The 25,341-nt window shown below is 36.6% G+C and overlaps 1 protein-coding gene and 1 long non-coding RNA gene across 2 annotated transcripts; both read right to left on the minus strand.

Moving 5' to 3' along the window:
- Positions 1-918: 918 nt before the first annotated feature.
- Positions 919-8,674, minus strand: LOC112186850 (beta-galactosidase 6). Its single transcript, XM_024325386.2, has 18 exons — positions 8,176-8,674; positions 7,397-7,492; positions 7,197-7,309; positions 6,975-7,041; positions 6,229-6,321; positions 5,960-6,103; positions 5,762-5,856; positions 5,466-5,574; positions 5,183-5,267; positions 4,955-5,073; positions 4,698-4,865; positions 3,892-4,076; positions 3,707-3,798; positions 3,194-3,303; positions 2,993-3,103; positions 2,809-2,916; positions 2,555-2,700; positions 919-2,346 (listed from the first exon to the last, which is right to left on the minus strand). The coding sequence occupies exons 1-18, from the start codon at positions 8,347-8,349 to the stop codon at positions 2,184-2,186; spliced, it is 2,178 nt and encodes a 725-aa protein (XP_024181154.1). The 5' UTR covers positions 8,350-8,674; the 3' UTR covers positions 919-2,183.
- Positions 8,675-13,094: 4,420 nt separating this feature from the next.
- On the minus strand, positions 13,095-16,608 carry LOC112183848. Its single transcript, XR_002929978.2, has 5 exons — positions 15,378-16,608; positions 14,954-14,980; positions 14,698-14,762; positions 14,297-14,393; positions 13,095-13,558 (listed from the first exon to the last, which is right to left on the minus strand). It is a non-coding gene; the product is annotated as an uncharacterized LOC112183848 (long non-coding RNA).
- Positions 16,609-25,341: the final 8,733 nt, after the last annotated feature.

Consider the following 25,341-nt stretch of genomic DNA (forward strand, 5'->3'; position numbering starts at 1 on the left):
TCATCAAAGAAGTATGTCTCTTGTCATATCCAAAATGGATGCAAGGAGGGAAATAGGCCAATTAAAATGGCATCATTCACTATATAAGTATCATTGTTTGCAAGATATGCTAGAGGTGGAAACCTTAAGTCCTAATTCTCATCCATTTCATTACATCTAATTTAACTTAACCATGCAAACTTACATTTCAAATACTCATTTAGTTATTTCCGAATCTAATCATCTCCAAAACGAAAATCAAACCACTACTCTATCTTGCATAAATCACCATGAACTTTGGTTCACTTGTGAGTCCTTGTTTGTGATTTGTACAATTGCATATTTATCTAGCATTCTTTAGGTTTCCCTAGCTAGACTGGGTTTTCTAATCTCTTCGGCACAATATCCCCTACTCATAATCCCCCTACACTATAACTTGACCCTTATACTTAAGGATGTCTATTTGGCTAACAAAGACCCGTGTGATGAGTTGAGGGTATGGCACATCATACTTTGACTTGGGTGTCCCAAACAGTCATGTCGTAGCAAGTAGTTGCTCGAATCAGTTAGCTTCTGACTAACTGAGTGATTTAACTCAACCCATCTAATTATGGTTATGTAGAGACCATTTGAAAGGCATTTAAACTTCTCCAATGTATGCTTCCGACCATATAGTTCGAGGGTTATGCAATTAAATATATTCCACTTAATTTTTCCTCAATGGTTTCAATGTGATAAATCCATTGGCTCGAAGATTCTTAAAACTCAGCTACATTCTTCTAGAACTTGGAGAATATAAGGTTGAAATAAATCACCGAATATAATGAAAATATATCAAAAATCTCAAAATTTATAATCTAAAACATAAATCACCAAATATAATCCGAAAAAAAATTAAACATTATCAATAAAGTTGAAATAAATATGGCACAAGGGGACAATCATATCCATATCTTCGAGTTTCAATCCTTGGTATGTCCAGTACCTGCCTGGAAATATGTGATCTCTAGTGTGGTATCCATAGGAATTGGCCCTTTGAAAAGTTGGCCACTCGAGTTCCACGACCGGTGTGATACTCATTTACAAAATCTGCTTCCGCACGGCAAGTGCGAGACCAGTGATCAATTTATCTACACTGATATCAAATATCCTACTGATTCTGGTGGCGAAAGGCTGAAATAGTGTTCCTTTCAACTCGAGCTTGTTTAGCTGGGGCACCACGGTTCCCACCATGTGGGCCTTGGCGACATGGGCCCAGATTACGTGAGCTTTAGCCACACGGCTGATGGCCATATATATGGGCCACATCTTCTTCCTCGTTTCGGACGATCGAACCTTCTGTCCCTTCCATGGCCCCAATTTCTTCTTTCACAATTAGGTTCGCGATGATCAACAACATTTGCTTCAGGCAAAGGGGTTGCTTTAGTAACAATATGCCTGGCGTGGATTTGCTTTGGGCTGACGTGGTAGCGGGCCTTGCGGCTTGGGCTGAGCTACGTACCGGTTTGGATAAGTGGCTTGGGCTGCCAGCTGCAATCCTAAAAACCCTAATTTCTCCCTTTTCTTTTTTCAATCAATCAATCCAAAGCATGAACAAAAATATTCCAAATAAAATAATTAATTAGACATATTTTGGGTTCATGCATTATAGCCTCATAGGGGATCTTTACATACTATCATGGTTTAATAAGCATGTAGATTTAAGATTTGAAACAAAATAGCTAGGGTTCATGCTTCATGGTGATTTGTCATATTCAATCAAAGGCTTGATAAACATTAATAAAAATTCAGATTTAGAAAGCCTACTTTGTTGTAGAGCTAGTAGGGTCATGTTGATTGAATGATGATTCACCTCTTCTTTTTGGCAATCCAACCCAAGAGTTATTAGTCTCTTCTAGTTGACAATCCGAATCTCAGAGCTATTCATGATAATAACATGTTGTGAAATATAAAAGTAAGAGAGTGTTTGGAGACAAAGGAATTGTGTGTATTATTCATCTGAAAAATCCACTTTTTTATAGAGAGAGGTAGGGTTACTAGAGTTACAAGTACCAAACCATCACAAGTATATCCCTATGACCATTTACATGAATAGCCACACTAATATAAGTATGTACAACTGTAAAGAAATTTTCTTGGCAAATGAGGATGATGACATTTATGTGGTTATACTCTATAAATTTCTTGACTATTTAAATAAGTGATCACTCTAAACTTATTGATGGGATCTGATGATAAGAAGTACTTTCAGATAGAGAGGAAAGTGAAATAGTATCTAAAGAAATGTGAAGAGGGTTTCCACCAACTTCTTCGAGCAAAACTAAAAGGTTTTCAGAATCTTTTAAGAATGATCGAGGAACGTGGTACCTGAGAAACATATAAACACTCGTGAGATAAGATTAGCTTAACTAAAAGTAAGGAATATGGTAATAAGTTCTCACTAGCTTAACAAGATAATGTCATAGAAGGTGGCTAAAGATCTTCAATTGGATTCCTTTCTTGTAGAAATTAGTTTTGAAAGATTATCCAGAATATAATTGTTTTGATCATGAAATTACTAGTGCTGACAACTTACATCGATTGTGAAGGTTGGCCTTTCGAAGTAAGGAATGAAACCCAATATCGACCAATACTTTGTCCATTAATCCAAGCTTCGCCCTTTGCCATTGAGCTAAGGTTTAAGCCGACTGGATCATTTCCCACAGGTGCATCGAAAAATGTCTGAAATTTTTTTATCAAGGTCTTGTTAATCAAAGTAATGCAAATGATTGAAGGAAAGTGCTTAGATTTTCTATATTTGTTATTTGTTCAGAAGTTTCTGCAGCATACCATGTACCAAGTCAGTGATTGATTAAAATAGCCTTCAATATTGTTCCATTCAATGTTGTCCAGATTTTCTTCTCTATATATTTGCAACTTTTCTCCAAGTAACCCAACCTGTCAAATAATAATTTTATTCATAAATGACATATAAATGAATTTCTATAATATTCATGATCTGATAGGGTTTTACCTGGTATCCCCATGCATAGTTAGTAAAATTGTAAAATTGATCGGTTTCGTTGCAGTGAATTTCAACTCTTTTCAAGCCAGCAAATTTGCTTTCAAGAAAAGCACCCGAGTCCTTTAAAAAGCACATGAAATCTTAGAAAATCATTATATGTATAGTGAAATTTCCAGCGAAGAAATAACCAAGAGGAGATGATCTACGAACCGGTAGTCCAACCATAACGCTTAGCAAAGAAATATTGTTACTTCCATCGTTTAACAGAACTGGAATCTCCATAATGAATTGTTTGGTATCATGACTGCCATGTGCATTTCCTGAATAGTTGAGGGAATAAAATGAAATTAGAAATTATTGATCATTTGACTACCAACATTATCAAAATACCATTTCGAAATTGAGTGCTCCTTTTGTTTTTTGCAAAAATGATCCTTGCAGAGAAACATGTGATTCTGAATATGCAACCGCTTGATAACATGGCCGAAATGAGAAAGTCAATAAAAGATTCTCTTATCGGACGTCAGATCAACCCTAGCTACTTATGTATGCACGTCATAGCTAACTAGACGACTATATTCACTGTCGATCTTTGTTTGGCTTTGAAAAAAGAAAAAGAAAAAAAGGGAATCTGTAAAACTCGTTGTTTTTTGCTCGAATGAGAATATGGCCAAGTATACACACTATTTGATCAAAAAAAAGTACACACACTAGTATAATTACCTGTGTTTATGCCATTCACGAAAGCATGTGTTACATGTCCGAAGGACTCTACACGAAGTACTGGTTCAGTGCAAGAAATGTTGTGCTGAAATCTGTTATTCCATAAAAATCCATTATTACATTATATGTGATGATTTTATGTAAAGGAAATGAAGTTTCATATAGATATATGAGGATGAATATACCTCATAGTATACCAAAGATAATCAGATTTGTCTTTGGTCACGTTCATGTGCTCAAGTAGTGTATCCGATTGTAGAGATATTGTAGGTTCAAAATTTTGGATGACATCTTTAGACCCCTCCCAACTATCCACTGAATCAAAGATTTGAGCTGATCTTGTAATTCTTTTGTTAGAGCTTGTATTCACCTATCCATACAGATATATATGTATAATTAATTGTACACAAAACACGAGCTTTTACAGTAGCTAGAATCAACTCGATGAGCAGTAGAAAACATTACAGAAAAATGGCTATATTAAAGACATATATAGGTTAAGCTTCTCTATATATATATAGACATCGATGGATTCCCTTCTCTATTTAGTTTAACCTTAATTATTATAGAAATTTTATTCCCGTCTCATTAACTTAAACGATTTAAAGACCGGAACCATAAAGTTTTAAGGTGCTCATTCAAAATCATTGAAAGTATTTGTAATGATAAATGGTTTATAATCACCCTTTCAAAAAAATAAATGGTTTATAATTACAAATCATTTGATTACCATCATTTTCATTTTAGATTTATGTGATAGATCGGTCATGTTAGTCTGCATAGTTAAGGTAACTACATGACTTCCGACATAACTAGTTTTTGCACAGCTAATACTTGAAGGGTTCTAATTACTGGAGTGTATTGTGTACGTAAGTAAAACGTAAGAGTACGTAAGTGCACTTTTCGTATTATAAGATTGACCTTATGATTGGATGAGGAATGTACATACTTCATGTTAAATAGTAATAAATGGGGCAAAACTATAACTTACCTTTGCAGTGTTGAAAATCACATTTTCACAGTCTGGTAGAATGCTGATTGACATTGGCATCAGGTCGTATGATATATTTCGAAATTGAACAGTAGCATTAGTTTTTTCATCGTTATTTACTAGAAATGCAACACATCTTCCAGCACTTTCTTCTTGAAAGACATAGGCCTATAAATACAATTGATAAATAATTGTAATTATCAGTGTTTGTATATATCATACTCAAAACATAGAATTTGATCGAGATCGATAATCACCTCTTGAAGTTGACCTAAAGAAAAATTAGTTCTCATTCCCTGCAGTAAAGTTGTCGAGCAGTTTCTAAATGCAGCATGCAATTGCTTAAGATGACCCCATTTGGGTTGCCTTAACAAACCTAATTTTAGAGCGCGAGTAAGTGGTTATTTTGTTAATCTATACAATGAAGTTGAGGATCGGAGCAAATAATTCATAGGATGTAAATTGATGATTATGAAAGTACTCACCATATTCATCTAGCGGAGCTTGATCATAATAACCTGTTATGACATATGCAGAGCTTGTTCTTCCAAAGTTAGTTCCACCATGATACTATATCAATTACGGTGTAAATTAAGTTATATTAATTAAATTAAGGTATATATAATAACATGAATATATAAATTAAGGTATATTTATTAATATAATAAATGAAACCGGGCGTGGGGCTGAGCCTCCCAGCTAGGCTGGGTTCCAAACCCCTTTCAAAAAAAAAAAAAAAAAGAATATAGGATCGAAACCCATACATACCATGTAGTAGTTTACATAGCTTCCATTCAGCCGAGCTATAAAAAGCGCAACGTGAAATGCAATATTTTCAGCAGATCTTATGTATGGTTCTCCGCCATACACTTGATAGCTACATATTAAAATGAAGGGAAATAATGAACTATCAGAGAGAGCAAGCTCCTTTTGCTATTAACTAGCGGGATGAAGGAACTTAACTGCTTTTCATAGCTACCAACTAATAATTAACCTTATAGATTATTTACTTATAATGGAATTAAAGTAGATATATTAATTCAAGGAGAAACGAAGAAGCATACAATGACGTCCAATTCTCTGTCCACATAGAGGGTTTATTAGGTGAGTTTGGTCCTCCAAAAGTCTTCCCACATTGCATTCCATTGCAGGTATTGATCTGTGTAGAATCAAACCAACCAAAAAAATTAAAAAACTCGCAGTCATATACTGCAAATGATTAGGGTTTGGGGAAACTCAGTAATAGAAATGCACTTACTTACCACTGGATCAGGAGCATCAGTTTGCTTGCACATCACCCATGGCACACCAGTTTGGAGGTCGACTGCCATTTTTGCAGCCCATCGAACGTAGGCAGGTCCTTTCTCGTGGAATGCTGCTTCCACATTTTGATATTCATTTTCAATCTATGAGTTTAGTTTATTTGATTAGCACGTTACAATATATTTTCAAGTAAAAAAAAAAATACAAATTTACTAAAGTTAATGGTCGAATATTTGTTAAAAATAATCATACAAGATTAATTAGGTACCTGCGAGAGTATGATTGGACCTCCTTGTGAAGCATATAATCCCTCTGATTTCATCAAGTTCACAATTTTTGTAGTAAAATTTTGCATGTAAAACTACATAAACCAAGAAACAATAACTTGTTAGAAATTTTATGATTAGTTCACATCTACCAAACAACAACGTTATGATTAGTTTAGTTCACATCTAAAATTTTATGATTAGAAATTTTATGTACTTGTACGTTATTACACATACAGAACAAACATTTGGAGATGTATTGAAACTCTAACCCTTATTATGATCTTAATTATCTATGGTGTTTCTGAAATATTGTTTAAGTGTAAGAACCTAATAATAACTTGACGAATAATTATGAAAGTCTAATCGAACAGATGATTAGTTGGAATGTCACATTGTCATTGGGGGGCAGGAAATTTTGGTTCTCTACTCTCTCCAGCAAATTCAAATAATTCAAAATCTCGATATACAGAGAGAATACACCGATTGAGAGCAATGTAGAAGACTTAGGTTTGTGATTGATGCTCTCTTTAGGTTAATTATCTACGTACTTGTTTATTTTGATTCATATTCTTATTCTTAATCACTATGCTTATATATTTAGTATCTATTGAATTGTGAAGTGATCTTGGGACTTTATATTTGGACTTACATATAATTACATATATAACTACGTAAGAAAACCTAATTAATTAAAAAAAAATTATGGAATCATCACTATATAATTAGTTATAGGAAGAGTGCATGCCTTAAAGGGCTCATTATCTGTGCGGTAAACTATGCCTGGGACATCATGCAGCCAAAATGGAAAACCCCTGAGAAAATTAAAATAAAATGAAAAGCCAATAGAAACTACGAATTAATTATATTCCACAAAGAACCAATTATATTAATTAGTACAATAGCTATGTTACACACACACACACATATATATATATAACACATGCATGCATAGTAGTATAGTACGTACCCATATGTCCATTCACTCTCAATGAATGGTCCAATCCTAAGGCAAGCATAAAGCCCTTGTGCTTGGATTTCCTTTATGAACTTTACTAGATCATATCTTCCACTGAAATCGTACTGTGAAATATTTCATTTCTGTTAATAGTTATGAGAAATATGAGAGCAATGGATTAATATGAGATTGATATGACATTTCCTTAGTACCTGACCCGGTTGAGGCTCGTGAAGGTTCCAAAACACATAGGTTTGAATCACATCAAGTCCTCCTTCCTTGGCTTTTCCGATCAGAGATGGCCACATCTACACCAATCATTTTATTCTCTTTCACTTTCTAACAAGGAAAAATATCTACAATAATCCTGACTCAGCCGATCAAAACTGAATGCAAGACAGGGGAAGACAATAAGATAAACTTCTAGACTCTTTGTAGAACAACCCAGGCTAACAATTGCGTCGGCAAGGAGATGAATGTGCTTCTCGATATACATGGGTTGAGGACATCGCTTGAAATTGAGCCTCGACGAGCTTGATGTCTTTGACAATAGTCTAGAAAGGTAAAGCTTTTTTTGTTTCTTTGTAGTTCATTTCATTCACTCCACCAGCCAGCAGTGGTATATACTTTTCAAAGTTCACATTCTTACAGTACGTTCACAGAAAATGGGCAAAAGTCAATATCAATCAAGGAATTACATGTGACAAAGAGATAAGGACCTAGCTAGCCTCCTTATTGCTGCTACCCGTGATCTATTAATTGTTGGTATTTGGTAAAAACAATTATCACTAAAATCACACATTATTGGGAATTTGGGAGAGAAAAGGATCTCACATTCTGAGGAAAAAAAAAGACGAAAAAAACTGAAAAAAAAAAAATATATATATATATATATATATATATATATTAAAGAGAACAAAAGAACAGTTGCACAACGCATTACATGCTAGCTGATCATGTATAGTCTTAACAGAACCAGAAAATTCATTACCTCAGGTGTACTCCGAGGATAGTGAATAGAACCTGAAAAAAGAATCTTTCTTTGGCCGTCGATGATGAGAGATCTTCCGTCGTAGGTCACATTTCCTCCACTAACAGAAACCCTCTCATCAGTAATCAGAACCACCACCACCATAACCCAAAACTGTAGCCAGCGCCATTCCATCTCTCTCTCTCTCTCTCTCTCCCCACTAAGATAAGCAAGGAAGCTGAAGCAGCAGCTGGTACACTTAACTTCGTCTTTATGGGGACGTTAAAGACATATATACTCGTTAAAGTTTGGTAACTGAAAGGTGGAGTACTTGGGAATGTATATATGGGATTGTATTAATGTAAAAGGAAACCTTCTGATTCTTACGTACACCACTCAAATATATTTCATCACTACCAAACAGAGGATATAGGGGGTTATCTTGGTGATGAGATCTCGAAGTGTCACATGCACCGTTTGTATATTTCAGTTTTGCTAAGATAGATAGTGCACAAGATTGTGTGATTATTGGTTAGTTTTGTTTTTGCAGCTGTATATATATATGTACACATCTAAGTCGATCATGGCGTGCCTGGAATGCAAAGCAACGCTAGCTTAGGTTGCTTGTCACGACTCATTCCATGACTCATAGATGCACTAGTTTAGTTTTGTTATGTGATATATGTATCTCATTGTCTCTGAAAAGGCCAAGACACCAATAAAGTTGCATATGCCATCTTTTAAGTTTTAGTCAGGTGTTTAACCACCACCATGAAAACTGTTTGTCATTTATTTGATCATTTCTAATTACTGAATAATACTTGGTTTATTAAGTATCATGTAAAAATTACATTATATATGTAGCAACCAGCAACAAATATGACCTAGAAAGATGCATTTATTAAATATTATAGTTATGTACTTATGTTATGTCAGTCATTATATAAGGCACTTTTTAAGTGATACATAAAATTGTGATTAATTTAACAATATTTTTCCTATTTGATCATTTAACAAAAACCCTTCTAACATCACTAAAACACTTTGGACGGAATGATGGCTTATTTGTTGAACTGTGGTTGCAGTGACGTGTGCCCCATGGCGTGCCTCGAATGTAAAGTTAGGGTTAAATGGCGTGAATGCGTGACAAAAAGCAGCCCAACCACTACGCCTAGTCTGAGGCTAGCTAGAGCTTGCTAGGCGTACGGTGTACCCTTAGTTTCCCGACTCAGAACTCATAAAGTGTCTTTCCAACTTCATAATACGAATCGAATGTCATGATAAGATTGTGTGCACATTCCTAAAGAAACAAGCAGGAGTCTGTTTTTTTTTTCCTCCTCAAAAAGAAAAAAGAAAAAAACAAAACAAAAAAAACAACAAAAAACCTTTCTAGGTTGTTGTTTAAAGAAAACTGAATTTTGAGAGAATTGAGTCGTGCTTTCATTGATAATAAGGGCCTCTTTATATAGAGAATTATAAGACATAGAATCAGAGTTGTACAAGGAAACATAATCATACAATTAATCGGATATCTATGAATATCTTCGAGAATATCTCTAATTCAAAATCTTATTACAACTAGATCAGGTAATCTAGAATTTGGGTCAGACACATATTCTGGATTTACTTGAACACTCCCCCTTGTGTCGCTCAAATGTGGTGCTCCTCTCGTTGCCTCATTAAAAAAACCTTGCCGAGTAACAAAAACCATGTGGGACAAAAATAACCTTAGAGCAACTCCAACAACTTCCCTATAATTTCTGTATTATAGGGAAGCAAAAGTCAAAACTTTAGCCTCTATTTCTTTTCCAACTCCAACAAATTCCCTATTTTTCAACAATCTCTAAAATCTCCATATTCTTTCTTAAAATTTTAGAGTTTGCTATAAATATAGGGAATTTGGTTTTCTCTTTCCTCATTTTTCCTAAAATAAGGATAGTTATAGGGAATCTGTTGGAGAAAAAGAGACTTATTTTTCCCTAAAGTAGAGAAAATTAAAAAATAGGGAATCTATTGGAGTTGCTCTTAGTCGAAGGGGAAAAAGAGCACAACACACCCTTCACGTTTCGAGACCATACATGTAGACATCTCCCCTTGATAACTACGGTCATGGGAGTTTGGATAACTTCCCCAAACGATGCTACCAACATGTTTCTTGAAAGTGAAATTTAGGCAATGACTTAGTGAGCAAGTTTGTCACACTGTCCTCAAATTGAACTTAGTTCACTTTGATCTTGAGGAGAGTCTATTGTTGCTGATTATCCTTGGTGTTGTTGCTTTAATATAGCCTTGCTTTATTTGTTCAAAACAAGCAGCATTATTCTAAATGCTTGTAGGCTCATCTGTGGTGGACTTCAAACCACAATTGTTTGAACATGCATAATTATGGATCCAATCCATATACATTCACGAACCACTCCGTGAAGAGCAACAATCTCTGCATTGTTCGAAGATATAGCAACTAGGGTCTGTTCTGTAGACCTCCAAAATATCGCAGTCTTACCCATGGTGAACACTTAATTAGTTTGGGAATGATCTTTGTGTGGGTCAGAGAGATACCTAATATCAGCTAAACCTTCCAAAACACATGTCATTTTGGGATGGGGATAGAGGATGCATGCCAGTGTTGGCGGCGACCCTGGTGTGTGATGGGTCCAAATCCATCGTCTCTCTGTAGGGATAGAACAAGCCCATATCAATCGTACATCTCAAGTACCGAAAATATATCTTTTACACCAATCCAATGGCGTCGCGTTGGCACAAAGCTATAACTAGCTAATAAGTTCACAACATATGAGATGTCTGGTCTTGTGCATTAAGCTAAATATAATAATACGCATATTGTACTTATGTAGGGCACTTTCGCCCCTAGCACATCTTCGCCATCATCCTTCGGATGAAGAGGATCATTTTCATGATCAAGACTTCGGACGATCAAGGGGGTGCTTGAAGGCTTGACCTTGTCAAAAGGCCTAAGCATCTATCAACACGATTCTCAAGTTCCAAACTGAGACATAATCGTGTTATCCCAAAATCCTTCATCTCAAAATCTGATTTCAAGTGTTCAGCGGTTTGTCTTCACTCTTTAAGGACTTCTAATGAAGATCATGTCCAACATGTACCGCAATAGAATCCGAAACTTGTTATGGAAATACATGGGCATATCCCTTCCCAATCAAGTAGTCACTTTAGTGAGCGTTTCAACCTTATTGCAAACGTGCTCTGTGGTCTAGAGCCACTTGACTTGGGTAAATGAAGTCCACCATGAACCTTCATGTATATTTCATATCTAGATCCCCATAGAGATACATAGTGACCACATTCGTAAGCTGCATGATCAGTTATTCGGAAACTACCAAACTGACAAGGTAGTGGAGTGTAGTGACATCCATTATGAGAGAATATGTCTCATCGTAGTCGATTCTAGGGAGTTTTATGAGAAACCTTGCGCTGTAAGGCAAGATTACCATCTCTTTTTCTCATCACGCTTTCTAACGAAGACCCATTAGTCAGCAGGTTTTATGTTAGGAGGAGTTAGCATCACTGGCTCGAAAACTTTCATCTTCGTTAGGGAATCCATCTTAACTTGGATCACATCTTTCCATTTAGGCCAATTTTCTCTACGTTGACATTTATTCATCAACGGAGCGTGGTTTGATATCATTGGAATCAACAAACTCATGCGCAACAAAATGTGTGACTACATCATCTATTATGATGGAGTTTCTATCCCACGTCTCATGTACAATAGTGTAATTTTCATAGAGCTCTATATTCTCAGGAATAGGTTCTGACGTTGGGGCGTCCCCTAACGATAACCTTAATCTAGAAATTCTCATGAAACGGATTTTGAGTGTCGATGATCAAAAAATAGGTTATGCCAAGGTATCCTTTAAACTCACGGGCCTCCCACGCATTCTAACTGGGGTCATGGCCTATAACGCCAGAGTACCATTCTCTTTGGCATTGGCGCCATGCCTACCTCCGTGTCGGGTGGCTCTATGTCTTCTCGTAAGGACATCCTTCCTTGCAGGAATATTTGCAGCAGATGTGTGATCTCGTCACTTTAACAGGGATCGAGATGAGACATAGTGGGGACAACCATGACAATTTATGTCGTTCCTACTGAACATTCGTGTTCTTATCTCCCCCTAACGACGGGAAGACTATCTCCCCCTAACGACGGGAAGACTATCTCATTAAAGTGACAATCCGCAAATCTAGTAGTAAAGAGATCGCCTTGCAAGGGCATTAAGTGGCGGACAATTGTTGGAGTCTCAAATCCAACGTAGTTGCCCATTCATCTGTAAGGACCCATCATAGTGTGATGTGGCGGCGCAATTGACACATAAATGGCACACTCAAATATGCGTAAGTACGATACTGGTGCCCAGTCAATAGCTGTAATGCAGAGGTAGATTGAGTGGCGGTGAGTCGTAGAATAATTAGCATAGCTGAATGCAATATTGCATCACCCCAAGCGGATATAAGGAGATTAGTACGCATTACCAATGTCCGAACTACCATCGTAGTCGTTTTCAAGAGACCATTTCCGAGTGTACACACTACAAAAAAAAATTGGAATAGCCACGACGCGTCCCCGTCTCCAAAGGCTATTTTGCCGTCGCAAAAGACTATTGGGGACGACCCTGCGACGGCAATGCTTCCGACGCCGTTGGTGGCTTCTCCAATGGTATTTACAACAGCAATGCGCCGTCGCAAGACTATTAGTGACGGCAAACCATTTGCCGTCGCAAGAATTTTGCTACCGAAAAAAGCCGTCGCAAATACCAATGGCGACGCCACCAACAGCTACTGAAGTTTTTTGCAGTCTCCAAAATTCATTTGCAACAGTAAAAATGCAATCGCAAAAGTGTTATTTATGAATATAATTTATTTTTTTTATAGATAAAAGCTATACAAAAAGGAATGCAACTTATACAAAAGGGAATGATACATTCATGAATGTTACAAAAGAAATGAAGGTTATACGAAAGTTTACAAGATAATTAAGTTTTAAAGAAATGAAGGTCATACATCTGAGCAATGTTCAAAATTCTAAAATACAAAAAGCTCATGTATGATATGAAAAATATAAATTGAAATACAAACTTGGTGATTGGAAAGCTTTTTTTTCTCTATCTCAACTACATTATGGGCATATGGTGCTTGCTCAGATCAATGGAGGTGTTAGCTTGATAACTCTCCCATCTGTAAAGAGAAAAATATAGTTTTATGAAGTAACTGTAAACCTTGGCTGCTGTAGTAGCTGATACTTGGTAGGACTCATCAGAAGCTTTTGGCCTTTATTAATGCATCTTGTCCCAGATCATATCCCTTCGCAGCCATTGTATTGATAACTTCTTGAGCAACAATTACTGCCTCTCCAGGGCTAAAATACATGCTGATGAATATAAAAGCAATGTTACTACTTGAAACCTTCAAGAGTATAAAAAGTTCAAAGGGCGAAATGATGAAAAGGAACATTTAGCAGTTTAGATACTCAATAAAAATTCTCTTCTGTAACAAAAAATAAAATAAAATAAAATAATGCTGCCTGCCCAAATCATCAACAACCCAATCACTTGTACCGAACAAAAATGGCCAAATATAATGGATATAACTTTTTCTACATCTCTATTAAGAAAGACCAGACTGAATACTGAAAGACTAGATTTTGTTTTCACATAGAATGAGTTTGAAACTGAAACATCAAAATCTGTAAAATACATGAACTAACACAGGACAATGATATACTAAGTATTTAATGAATTGCTTTGTGTTATTGGAAATTGCCTCTTATGCAACAACAACCCAAGTATTGAATGATAGAGAGAGAGTTTTCCTTTAACGATTGCTTGTGACATGAAAAAGACCAAGTATCACAATGGAAAACAAACTAACACAAGCCAAGCAAACCTGACCATACAGAAACTTTAAAAATTGATTGCATTTAATTCATGCTCAACCCAAAGGTATACCAACACAAGCCAAGCCAAAGTGACATTACATAAAGTTTTAAAAATTTGTTTGCATTTAATTATGGATATGCTATATTTGATGACTAGCTTACCTACAGACTAGTTACTATATGATAGTAAAAGGCCAGCGAATATGCAACACAAACTTTGACTCTACTAACCTCATATGTTTGTGCGTGAGGTACTAATGTATAGCTAGCAAATATGAAGCACAAACTTTGACTCTACTTTTACTACTCTTCCCTTCCTTTTCCATCCCTGAAACACAAATTCCACATCTTATTAGTACCCAATTGAATATAATTAAAAACAAAACAATTCAGAATTCATTTCTCAAACAAATGGAAACTGAAAACTGAAATCTTTAAGCATTCATTGAAAAAACAAAAGGCTAGAAAATCAAACAAAAAATGACCAAATATGAACTACTTCAGTCTCTTTATTTATGCACATACTTCACAATATGTACTACTTCACTATAATTTACGAGAACAATAACACAATAAGCAAACTGATTTACAATTATCTTGAAAATTATAGCCATATCATAGGATTGACTTACATCTGCTTGAGGGGTATATCCTCAGCCAGCAATTAAGCATGAGCTCAAGAACCCTCCTCCAACACCTAATCATAACACACAAATGTAATATCTCCATTCAATATCAGATATAGTATATAATTGCCCAGTCACTGTGAAATTACATTTCACTTCATTACCAAATTACTAGTTCTTCTCAAAGTGACTCCAATACACAATTTAGGTTGAACCACAGGCAATTACATAAGCAGAAAGAGAAAGAATTCAAGGAAAAAACCTTTTCCTTAGTATACAGATCTCACCCCTACAAAATCATCAGCCTTTCTCTTAGTATTATGAACCTCTTACAAAAAAGAAATGGATAATAAAAACGTCAGTAAATTTGTGGTTGTCCCAACAACAAAGACTCCTTTAAATTCAATTTTTCTTTTGGCCATGGTAAATACGTAAAATGATTGAATGTTAGTAAGTAAACTAAAGCAGAAATAGCAGTCACTAATGACAAAAGCTTAAGGGACACAAGAAAAAGATGGAATCATTGTTGAGGTTGCCAATGTTTTTTATATTTCTTTTCCTTCTTTTAGAAGTGTTTTCACATATAGATCCGAGGTCTTGGTTACTTCAACTTCGGATTACAATTCAGAAAAAATGTTTTGGGCTTAAATTGCAATACTAGATCAGAATACAGAGATGAACTGAACCTGATGTATGGAGTTTTTGGCATAGCTGTTGGGTCCATCTCCACCTTTCATTCGAAAAGCTTCAGATGACTTACTGGTTTCCTCTGCTGCTGCTATTTCTCTCTCTCTCTCTCTCTCTCTCTCTCTCTCTCTCTCTCTCTCACTCTCTCACACACACACACATTATGTACTACTTCAAGTCTTTATTTAATAAATCAACTACTGCAAAGCCATTTTCTTTTATTATAAATCAAGCACAGCCAGATATCTTTTATTTTTTACTACATCAACATCTGCAAGTCTGCAACTTGACATAAACATAGGCCAGGCATATAAATTAAGTAGACACAAAGTCAATGGTGGTGTTCTAGCTAACGTGCCCACACCAGTTAGTTGCACCTGTATATATCTTGCTATCCAACAAAAAAAAATAACGCAGAAAAGACTGGTGCACTATGCTCAAACCAAACTGGATAATATAAAACCTGGACTTCTATCTAAATATTATAATAATAAACACGTTCTGCACTGCAAGGAAACTTGAGTTCTTGAAGACGCACAATGTGTTTATTTGCCTCATTATTCTCCACCTTTAAATTCAAATCCAAGGGCAGATGAGCACAACATTCATCAACTACTAAAACATGACTCAATATTTTCGTCAACCATTGGAACTGCCTTGAACATACCCTTGTGATTTTAGAACAGAAATGTGATATATTTGACATATGCAGTTTTTGTTGTAATTAACCTCTGTTCCACTTTCTCACTGGTATCTGCAACTTATTACATCAATTTATCTTGATCGTAATATCTGTATTCTAAGAGTACAGCTCCACATATCAAGCTGGCAACTTATTGCCATAGAACCAGTAGGTCACACTAGATACTTTCTTCAAATAATACATCTACCATGTTAGAATTAAATTCAACAATATGTATGCAACATGATTCAGTCATTGGTTCCTCTTTGCTCATAGGCTTTTATTTTTTCCTTCTTGATAACAAACAAACTTCATTATAAAAGAAGCATGTACAACACAATATAAAAACAAAGGGCATGCAAGCTTAAAAGCATTAAGAGAAAAGAAGCAAAGGCAAAACAATTTACTAAATTCATGATGGAGAGATATCCAATCCAAACCATATTGCAAGCTTAAATGAATTTTTTTCAAGAAGGAAATAAATGGCTTCTATGAAACCATGATGGAGAGAATTGAGAGATATCCAATATAAACCATATTGCAATAGAAAACTCTAGATTAATCAATGTCCCGTCAAATTGCAAAGCATTCTTATCTAACAGACCCAAATTTAACCAATTAGATGTTATGATTGAGCTAATTTTTATGCAACCAAGATAATCATTCGCTCCAAGATCCAATAAAATCCAAAGCTAAAAAAGAAAAAAAATTAAACTCACAAACTTCAAGATCGCTGCTACAGAACTCATTTTTGCAACCAAGACAGACAAGAATGAACCAGCCCACGAAAGAAAGGGAGAACACTATGAATAGCTCAAATGAACCCAAAAAATAAAAAAATAAATCCAATAAAATTAACACAAGATATGGACGAACACTCACATTCAGATGTTAGTAGATCTCACCTTTTCCTTTGTGTTTCCTCAAATTTCGTTCTAGAGGACCGTTTTGGTTGGTAGATCTTCTACTGAAGTGGCCAGATTCTATAGAAATATGATGAAGAAGTTCAATCTTAGCCAGCAAAGAACAGCGCTCTTACTGGGAGCCTTGAGATTTAGGATTTAGGCCAATGGATAGGAGAGAAAGATAGATCGAGGAGAGGAGAAATGGAATTGAAGAGGTACAACATCTACAAAGGATGGTATGCCAGTGAATCGAATCGAGATGACGGAGGAAGAGAACTTCTACTTCTACTAATTGAAGAGGGGCTAGGGTTTACAAACTGTTTTCCATCTAAAATTTGATGGCTAACGCGACGGTAGGTGGATGCAGTTGTAAATTTTAAGTACCTTTGCCACCACTAACATTTGCCGAAGTAAACATTGGTGTTTGGCTATTGCCAGTGCGACGACGCATCAACCGGGTTGCAAACTTTGTATACTCTTGCGACGGCCAACTTTTGCCGATGCAAAATCATTATCAATGGCGACGGCAAATGCTTGCCTATGTAAACTACCGAAGCCTTTGCAATTCTTTTTTGTAGTGATGGGAATATGATGTCCAACATCAGTCCCATTGCAATAACCATCAAAAGTTTTCGATGTAAACTCTCTAGCATTGTTAAGTCCAATTGACTGAATATGATGATCAGGTGAGTGAGCCCGTTGTCATATGATATGTGTTAGGAGTGTAGTATAAGCAGCATTTATAGGTGGACAATGGCACAACACATGACCAGTGTGTTTGCGTGTCAACCAACATCTTGAGATATTTACACGTCCACATAATCAATCCCCATGGATTCTATGTAAGAACAGAATAAGTATTTCCATATCCTTTGCATAGGATGGTCTCAGTCCTAATTTCCCTAAGGAACAGGCTTTGTAAACGAGCGAGAGGCTTTAGAAGCAACCAATGAGGATTTTGGTTGGGCCTGAGCGTCTGAAACTCTATTTGAAGCAAAGTCGGTGATTTCAGCATCACTTAGGGCGCCATCACCATGATGGACGCCATCCATGGTGTCATAGATAGGGACTGTGCCAGCCCTAGGTAACGGTGCCAGAGGCAGCGGCGGCAGTCACACTTAGTCCAGGAATCAACTTTTGATTCATGCTTCGTTTTGCTCGAGAAAAATGATATCCATGTGAAGTCTTTAGTAGACGGATCATCATACCATGACTAGGATGACCTATCCTGTCGTGACAAAGCCAATATGTGTCTAAATCCAAGAGATCTTCTCTCATAACTTTATTGGATTTAATAGCTCGAATAATGACATAGAGACCACTAGAGAGACACATAAACTTCTCTAAGATGCGCCTTTATTCGCAATCGTTAGAGGTATTGCAAAGGAACTCATTTCCATTCTCTACATGCGTTTTCGCATAGAATCCGTTGGCTATTCATAGGTGCGATTTGTCCTAGGAGCGTAGAGAGCTTCAGTGACAGTAATTAAGGTGTCATTTGGCTAGAGGAACTTGGGCTATTCCATGTACTTGAATTAATACTGATGGCCCAGCCATCGTAGTCACAAAGTAATATGCTCATAATCAAAATGGAGTCATAATGAAAACAACTCAAAATTTTATTCATAAGTCAACGGAGTACATCATTGTCTCTTAACCATTAGGAGAATCTAATCCAAATGCTAGCTAATGCAAAACAAAGGTAGTCGTTTGACTTCTTTCGGTAACTCCAAAATAAATATGACTAGGTGAGTAGAGAGATTTTGGTGGAGCAAAGCTCGCTTAAGTAGCACTTATCTCAAAACCTTCCTAGACATCATACTCATTTTGGATGAGCCTATGTAAAGAAAAACTAAACCAATGGCATTTACTACAAAATATACGGCAATTGCCTATTACATCTCTTGGAAAAATAAAGACTTAAACAGAATTTGCAATCTATTGATCCCAGCCAGATTTGTAGTCTTCAACCCTTCACTCTAGATCATCTTCTTGATCTTCTTGTTCCACATAGTGAGCTTCTCTTGCTTCACAATATGCTTTGTAGGAGGTGACAATTTCTTCACGAGTTGTACAAATGTGTGCCCAATGACCGGATACTCCACATCGAGAACATATATCTGTTTGCTCACACTCCATTGATTGAGACACTTTGGAAGCATCATTTAGATGGCTCTTAGTGTTGGTGGCTCCACCAACATGGCCAGAGGCGTTGCCTCCCTCTCTCTTTCCACGTTGACCTCTTCAGTTCCGTGTTTACCTATTTTGGCAGTTACCTTCCCAAGTAGAGTGATTATATGGACTAGAACGTCCAGAAGTATCCCTAAGATTAGGGTTTCACTCTTAGCACCCTCTCTTAGGGGCGCAACTATAATTGTATTCCGGAATATGCTCTGTTTTCACGGATCTCAAATTATAGTTCTTCACAAGGATGTTGTCATGCTTTTCAGCAATATTCATAGCTCCAATGAGCTCATGAAACCTTGTGATACGTCCTGCAGTAACATCGATTCGATAGTTCTTAGCAACCATCAATGCAGAGACGGGGAAGGTACCTTAAAGCATCAACACATCTGTGATCTCTTTACCACAGAATTCCATTAAGGATTTAATGTGAAGTGCTTCCGAGTTGTAGTCAAGAACCAAATTGAAATCACAGGAGCAGAGGCTATGCCATCTCACTTCTAGGTCAGGAAGCAGGGAGTCACGGACGTTGCCAAATATTTCTTCGAGTGAGACCCATAACCTTTTGGGGTCTTCTTCATTCATACACTCGTACTGGAGCTAATCATCCATATGATGAGTCATTACGATGATGGCTTTCGCCTTATTTGCCTCTAAGGCTGCTCTATTTGCTTCCAAAGCTTGAGCTTGTTCAATAGTTAGCACGTCCTGGCTAAGCTCGAGAATCGTATCCAGGATTCCATCGGCCTTGAGATGCTGGCGGACATCACGAACCCACCTATGATATCCAGAACCAGTTGTTCCCAATGGAGCAAAGTCCAATTTGTTCAGGTTACTCATCCTGAAAGAGAACAAGAAAAATGGTTAGTTTCAGAGCGGAAAAAGGTACCACGAAAACATATAAAATTTCTAAGCGTAATCGCTTCCAAGAAATTCAATTCCAAAAACTATTGGATTAGATCGAAACAATGACGTAAGTGGTCGATCATAAATTCTCTACAAACTCTAAGTTTGGAGATCTCAAAAAACTCCAAGCTTGGAGTGAGCACGAACCCCCACAGTTCGGCTTAATTATGTCTCCCTATGATGAAGAAAGGGGGGGGGTAGAAGAAGGGAGTTTGCAAGTCCCCGAGAAAAAGAAGAGAAATTGAATAAAAACTCAAAAAAAGGGAACTTTTAGTAAAAAATAGGGTTTTTATCACAAATGGTACTTGAACTTATCCTCTATTTTATCGATGGTACCTGAACTTCAATTTTGATCACAACCAGTACCCGAACTTTTCGACTTCATTTTAAATGGTACCTAAGGCCACCTTCAGTCACTATTCCGACCAAAAAAGCCAAATCTAAAAAAAAAAAAATTCAAGTTCAAGGCAAGTCTATTACCAAAAAATCATCACTATATATGATCGCGCGCAACCCTTGAAATCATAAAAAAATCATCACTATGATCGCCTCACATGCCGTTTTTAGTCAGAATATTGACCGGAGGTGGCTCTAGGTACCATTTAAAATGAAATCGAAAAGTTCGGGTATTGGTTGTGATCAAAATTGAAGTTCAGGTACCATCGATAAGATTGAAGTACAGTTCAGGTACCATTTGTGATAATAACCCTAAAAAATACATTGAAATAGGTCGTCGGAAAATGGCCAGAAAAGTTGTCGACGGTGGCCAGAAAAAATCGCCGGCGGTGGCCTGTTGCCGGAGTTGACGTGGTACTGGAACTGCTGACATACCACCAAGATGCTAACGTGGCACTGGGCTGGGCTTTGACTTCTTCTGGGCTTCTCCTTCCTTTTTTTTTTTTTTGTTTTTTTTCTTCTTCTGCCTATTTTTCTGCAGGTCGGTTCAGCAACTTTTAGACCGATTTTTAGAGTTCTGCTTCAAGTTCTTGAATCCTGGGATCAAGACGCTGCTGGTGGAAAAATTTGGTAGCAATCGGAGGTCCGGAAGGTGGTGAACCGGTGCAGGGATCCCCTGTTTTCTTCTTAGAAGGTTGATTCGATACTTCCGGTGGCTGATTCCTTGGTTTTCCGGCCGATTCAAGTGGTTCCGCCTCGAAATCCTGGGATTGAGGGCTTCAATATATGTGGCGGTGGTGGGTAAGGTTTGAAAGCTACAAATTTAGGGTTTTAGGGTTAGGGTTTCTTGGTGATAACGTGTTTAAGGAAACTGAATTGGGGGAGAATTGAGTCGTGCTTTCATTGATAATAGGGGCATTTTTATATAGAGGATTACAAGACATAGAATCAAAGTTGTATAAGGAAAGATAATCGTACAATTAATCGGATATCTATGAATATCTATGAGAATATCTCTAATTCAAACCCTTTTACAACTAGGTCGAGTGATCTAGAGTTTGGGCCAAAAACATATTCTGGATTTACTTAAACAGTTGTTTAATTATGAGAAACAATCCTAACACAATTTATTGAAATTAATACCATGAAACTAGGAAAGAATCTGCGATATATTATTGTACCGACCATTTTTTAGCATTGAAAACCATGCTAAGAAACCCCAACCCTAGAGAAGTTTCGCCAACTGCTCGGACTGCCTTGTAAGTATAGCATGATCGATCACAAACCTGGCAAAATGCTTCTTCTACTATTCTCATCCTTTCTCCAACACCCATCTCGTCCTAACCCACAAACATACCTTGCAACAACAATGGTGAGTTTAGTTGTCGAAAATGAAGAACCCCTAAAGGCCTAAACAAATCCACTGAAGAATCCTCTAACTACACCCAGGGCTCAATTAGGATCCTTGTCCCAAACCTGTGGGAGATCGATTCTCCTCCGATGGTATATGTTGATATCCAACAATTTAATTTGTCTCATTGTCTAAACACTAAAATATCATTTGGCATAGGAAAACTTGCAACTGCCTACCACTCGTCTACCATTTGGCATGCTACCTTACGGGAAAGAAGAAGCGCTCCACCTGAACAAGATGAGGAGGCTAATGAAATTTGGATGAAATAAGGTAGCCTCGTTCAAGCATGACTCCTCGTGTAGTTATATTAGAGCTGTCATATAATTGTTTTATTCAATTGATAAAGAGATGAGCTTTAAACTCAAATATCAGCTCATCTAATTTCTACTGACTCTGTGAGCCTAAATTACTGATATTTGTCTTCATTCTTTTCTGGTGGACACCAATTGGATTCGGGATTACAAAGTTTGGAGAGGAAATTTTTTCTTATCACCCAAAGAAATAAGACTATGAAGGCCTAAATTCTGGGGCACTGATAGTCTGTTAGGATTTCAAATTAATAGTAGCTATTAGAGCTGTCATATAATTGTTTGAGATAATCTACAATACATTAATGTATCGATACATTAAGTAGACTAGGTTCAATACAGGGGTAGACTAGCTCAGTACATGGTTAGACATGTATGGAGTTAGTCTACCATTTTACCGAGCTAGTCTATCTCTGTATTGAACCTAGTCTACTTGATATATCGGTACATTAACGTATTGAAGTATTTTCCTATTGTTTTATTCAATTGATAATGAGATGAGCTATAAACTCAAACACCAACCGATACAATTTCTACAAACTCTGTGAGCTTAAATTTACACATTGCGTTATTTGTAAGGCAGTGATCGTGTGACCGATATTTATCTTCATTCTTTTCTGGTGGACACCAATTTCGATTTGCATTACAAAGTTTGGAGAGGAAATTTTTCGGGTAAAAATAAGACTATGAGGCCTAAATTCGGGGGCACTGATAGTCTGTTAGGATTTCAAATTAATAGTAGCTATATTGTGGGACGGTCAGAATGCAACGCTCAAGGAAGCCTAGGCTATGAAACCTATAGCAAATCCAAAAAACCAAGTTGGGCCAAAACCCATGGCCTAGTCTGAAGCTTCATTATTGGTTTGTTTCTAGTGATTTAGAAGTTGACTTCTATTCCAAGAGCCAGCACTGCTTCGTTCTACTTTCTATTCTAATTACCTCTTGTTGAAAAGATAGATGGACAATTGAATTAGGTCCAACAGATCATACATTTTATTGTCAAAGTATTCTCTAAATTTTGTGTATATTGAGCTTAGAAACATAGGATCTCATGAGTCATGACATGTTTGACCCATCGATTATGTGATAGCATAAACAAAAGCGTATAAATAGTATTTTGGTATTTTTGCTAAATTGCAAGAAATTTAAATATCATTATTATCGAGTGATGATGCATGCTGGGGAATTTTCATCAATGGTCCAAAACTTTCTTCTCCGTTGAATGAAATATTAGGTATATATTAATATATGGCCCCAATCGATGGATGAAAGTGGGCGGTTGCAACTTGCAATAGCAGTCGACAAATTGCAAAGCATGCATATATACTTGACCAACACTGGCCATAGCATGACCTAACTCAACTGTTCAAGAAGAAGTAGCTGACCTGCAGTTGTCACTGGTTGTAAGTTGTAACTGGATTTCAGTCCAACCACAGCCCAGAAAGTACTCCCCTAGATGATATCTATCTCATTCTTAATTAAATAAAAAATTATGTAATTGACAAATTAAGTAACAAAGACAAATTTACAAAGATATATAAATGAAAATTATGCACTAGTCAAGGATGGCTGCAGCTTATTTAGTTTGTAACTTTATGTGAGAAAACAAATGAAGAAGCTTCCAAGCAAGTAACCTTGCAACTTGCAAGTTGAGTAAGAACATGTTCATTTCACCTGGACCTGATACTGTATATATCCAGGCCAGCAGTAGTAGCCACACTGATAGTGATGTTTTTTAGCAACGTTCATAATCATCATCATTATTAGCCTTTTAGTCCCTTTTTTTAAATGATGTTAAATTAATTAACTAATTAGTTTTATAGGACGACGGCGATTATAAAACATTGAAACTGTTAAACGAATGATTTGTTGATCGATGAGGGCTTTTTAAAAGCGCAAAAGCAGATTGATAAAAGAAAATTATATGTCGACGGCCATAATTATGCATGCATTGAAATTAATGATGTCATGGAGAGAAGACAGACAAAGGTGGCCAGCCTTGTTGTCAGTGTCTTTTTTTTGGAAGGGTTTTGGAAGTGCATGCAGGGAGTGTATTCCATGCAATGTTAGTGTATGAGTACTTATAATATGAATAGATGTAATTTTTTTGATGTTAAAATATATAAAGGAGTGGATTAGATGAGTGGCTGTTGTTTTTTTAGGGTTAAAATAACCGTAAGTGCACTTGCACTGTCGGTGCATACAATCATCTCTGGTGCATGTTCGGTATTAAAAGTGCTGAATTAGTAGGGCTAGATAAATTAATTAAAATTATATTTTAGTGGTTTAACTCATTATGTTGGGAGAGGATCCTCTCCTGAGCTATGTTTTTGCCTGAGCTTCCTAAGTTTTGAATTAGATGAAGATACGTGGCTCTCTCTAATCTAATGGTCTACACTAGGGCTGGGCACGGTCCCAGACCGGCACTGCTTTTATAGGGACCGGGACCGGGACCGGCAGAGGAATTTCGGGCCAGGCTTCGACTTGCTGAAAACAGGGACCGGCGTAAACCCAAACCGAGACTAAACGGTCCGGTTTGTCTGGGTTTTCGGTTCTATATCGCCGATTTCTTCATCCCGAAAGACGACGCTGATTCGAAAATTTCTCGTTACAAAACTAATCCATAATCTTTGTTTTACAACAATACAAAACTCAATACATATAGATCAACCCAAAAACTATAGAACATCACAGATCTATCAATCTCGAAAAAGTCAAAAACAGAAGCAGAAGAGGTATGGTGATCAGAGACCACATCACAAAACACAGATCGATCCCACCTTGTTGGTCATCGAAGATTCGAAGAAGTTCAAAATCTGGATCCCTAAACCACTATATTTTTTTCCTTTCTCTCTCATGTTCTTCTTTCCTTCGCTGTTCTTCTTCTCCTTCCATTTCTCTCTCTAGTTCTTCTTTAAGAGTGTGTTTGGATGAGAGAAAAAATGATGGAATTTAATTCAAAGTGAGGATTTCATAATTCTTAAAAGCTAATTCCCTTGTTTGGCATTATCAGAATGAAAATTTTAAATTTCTCTGTGGAAAGAAAACAAAGGAATTTATTATTTAAATTCCCCACTTCAAATTCCATCAAAAAATGTGTCATTTACGAATTCCTTTACAGTATTCAATTTTCATTTCCAAAACAAGGTTTTTTTTCTATTTTATTTT

This window comes from Rosa chinensis, chromosome 2 (genome assembly GCF_002994745.2).
Source record: "Rosa chinensis cultivar Old Blush chromosome 2, RchiOBHm-V2, whole genome shotgun sequence".
In the NCBI taxonomy this organism is placed as follows: domain Eukaryota; kingdom Viridiplantae; phylum Streptophyta; class Magnoliopsida; order Rosales; family Rosaceae; genus Rosa; species Rosa chinensis.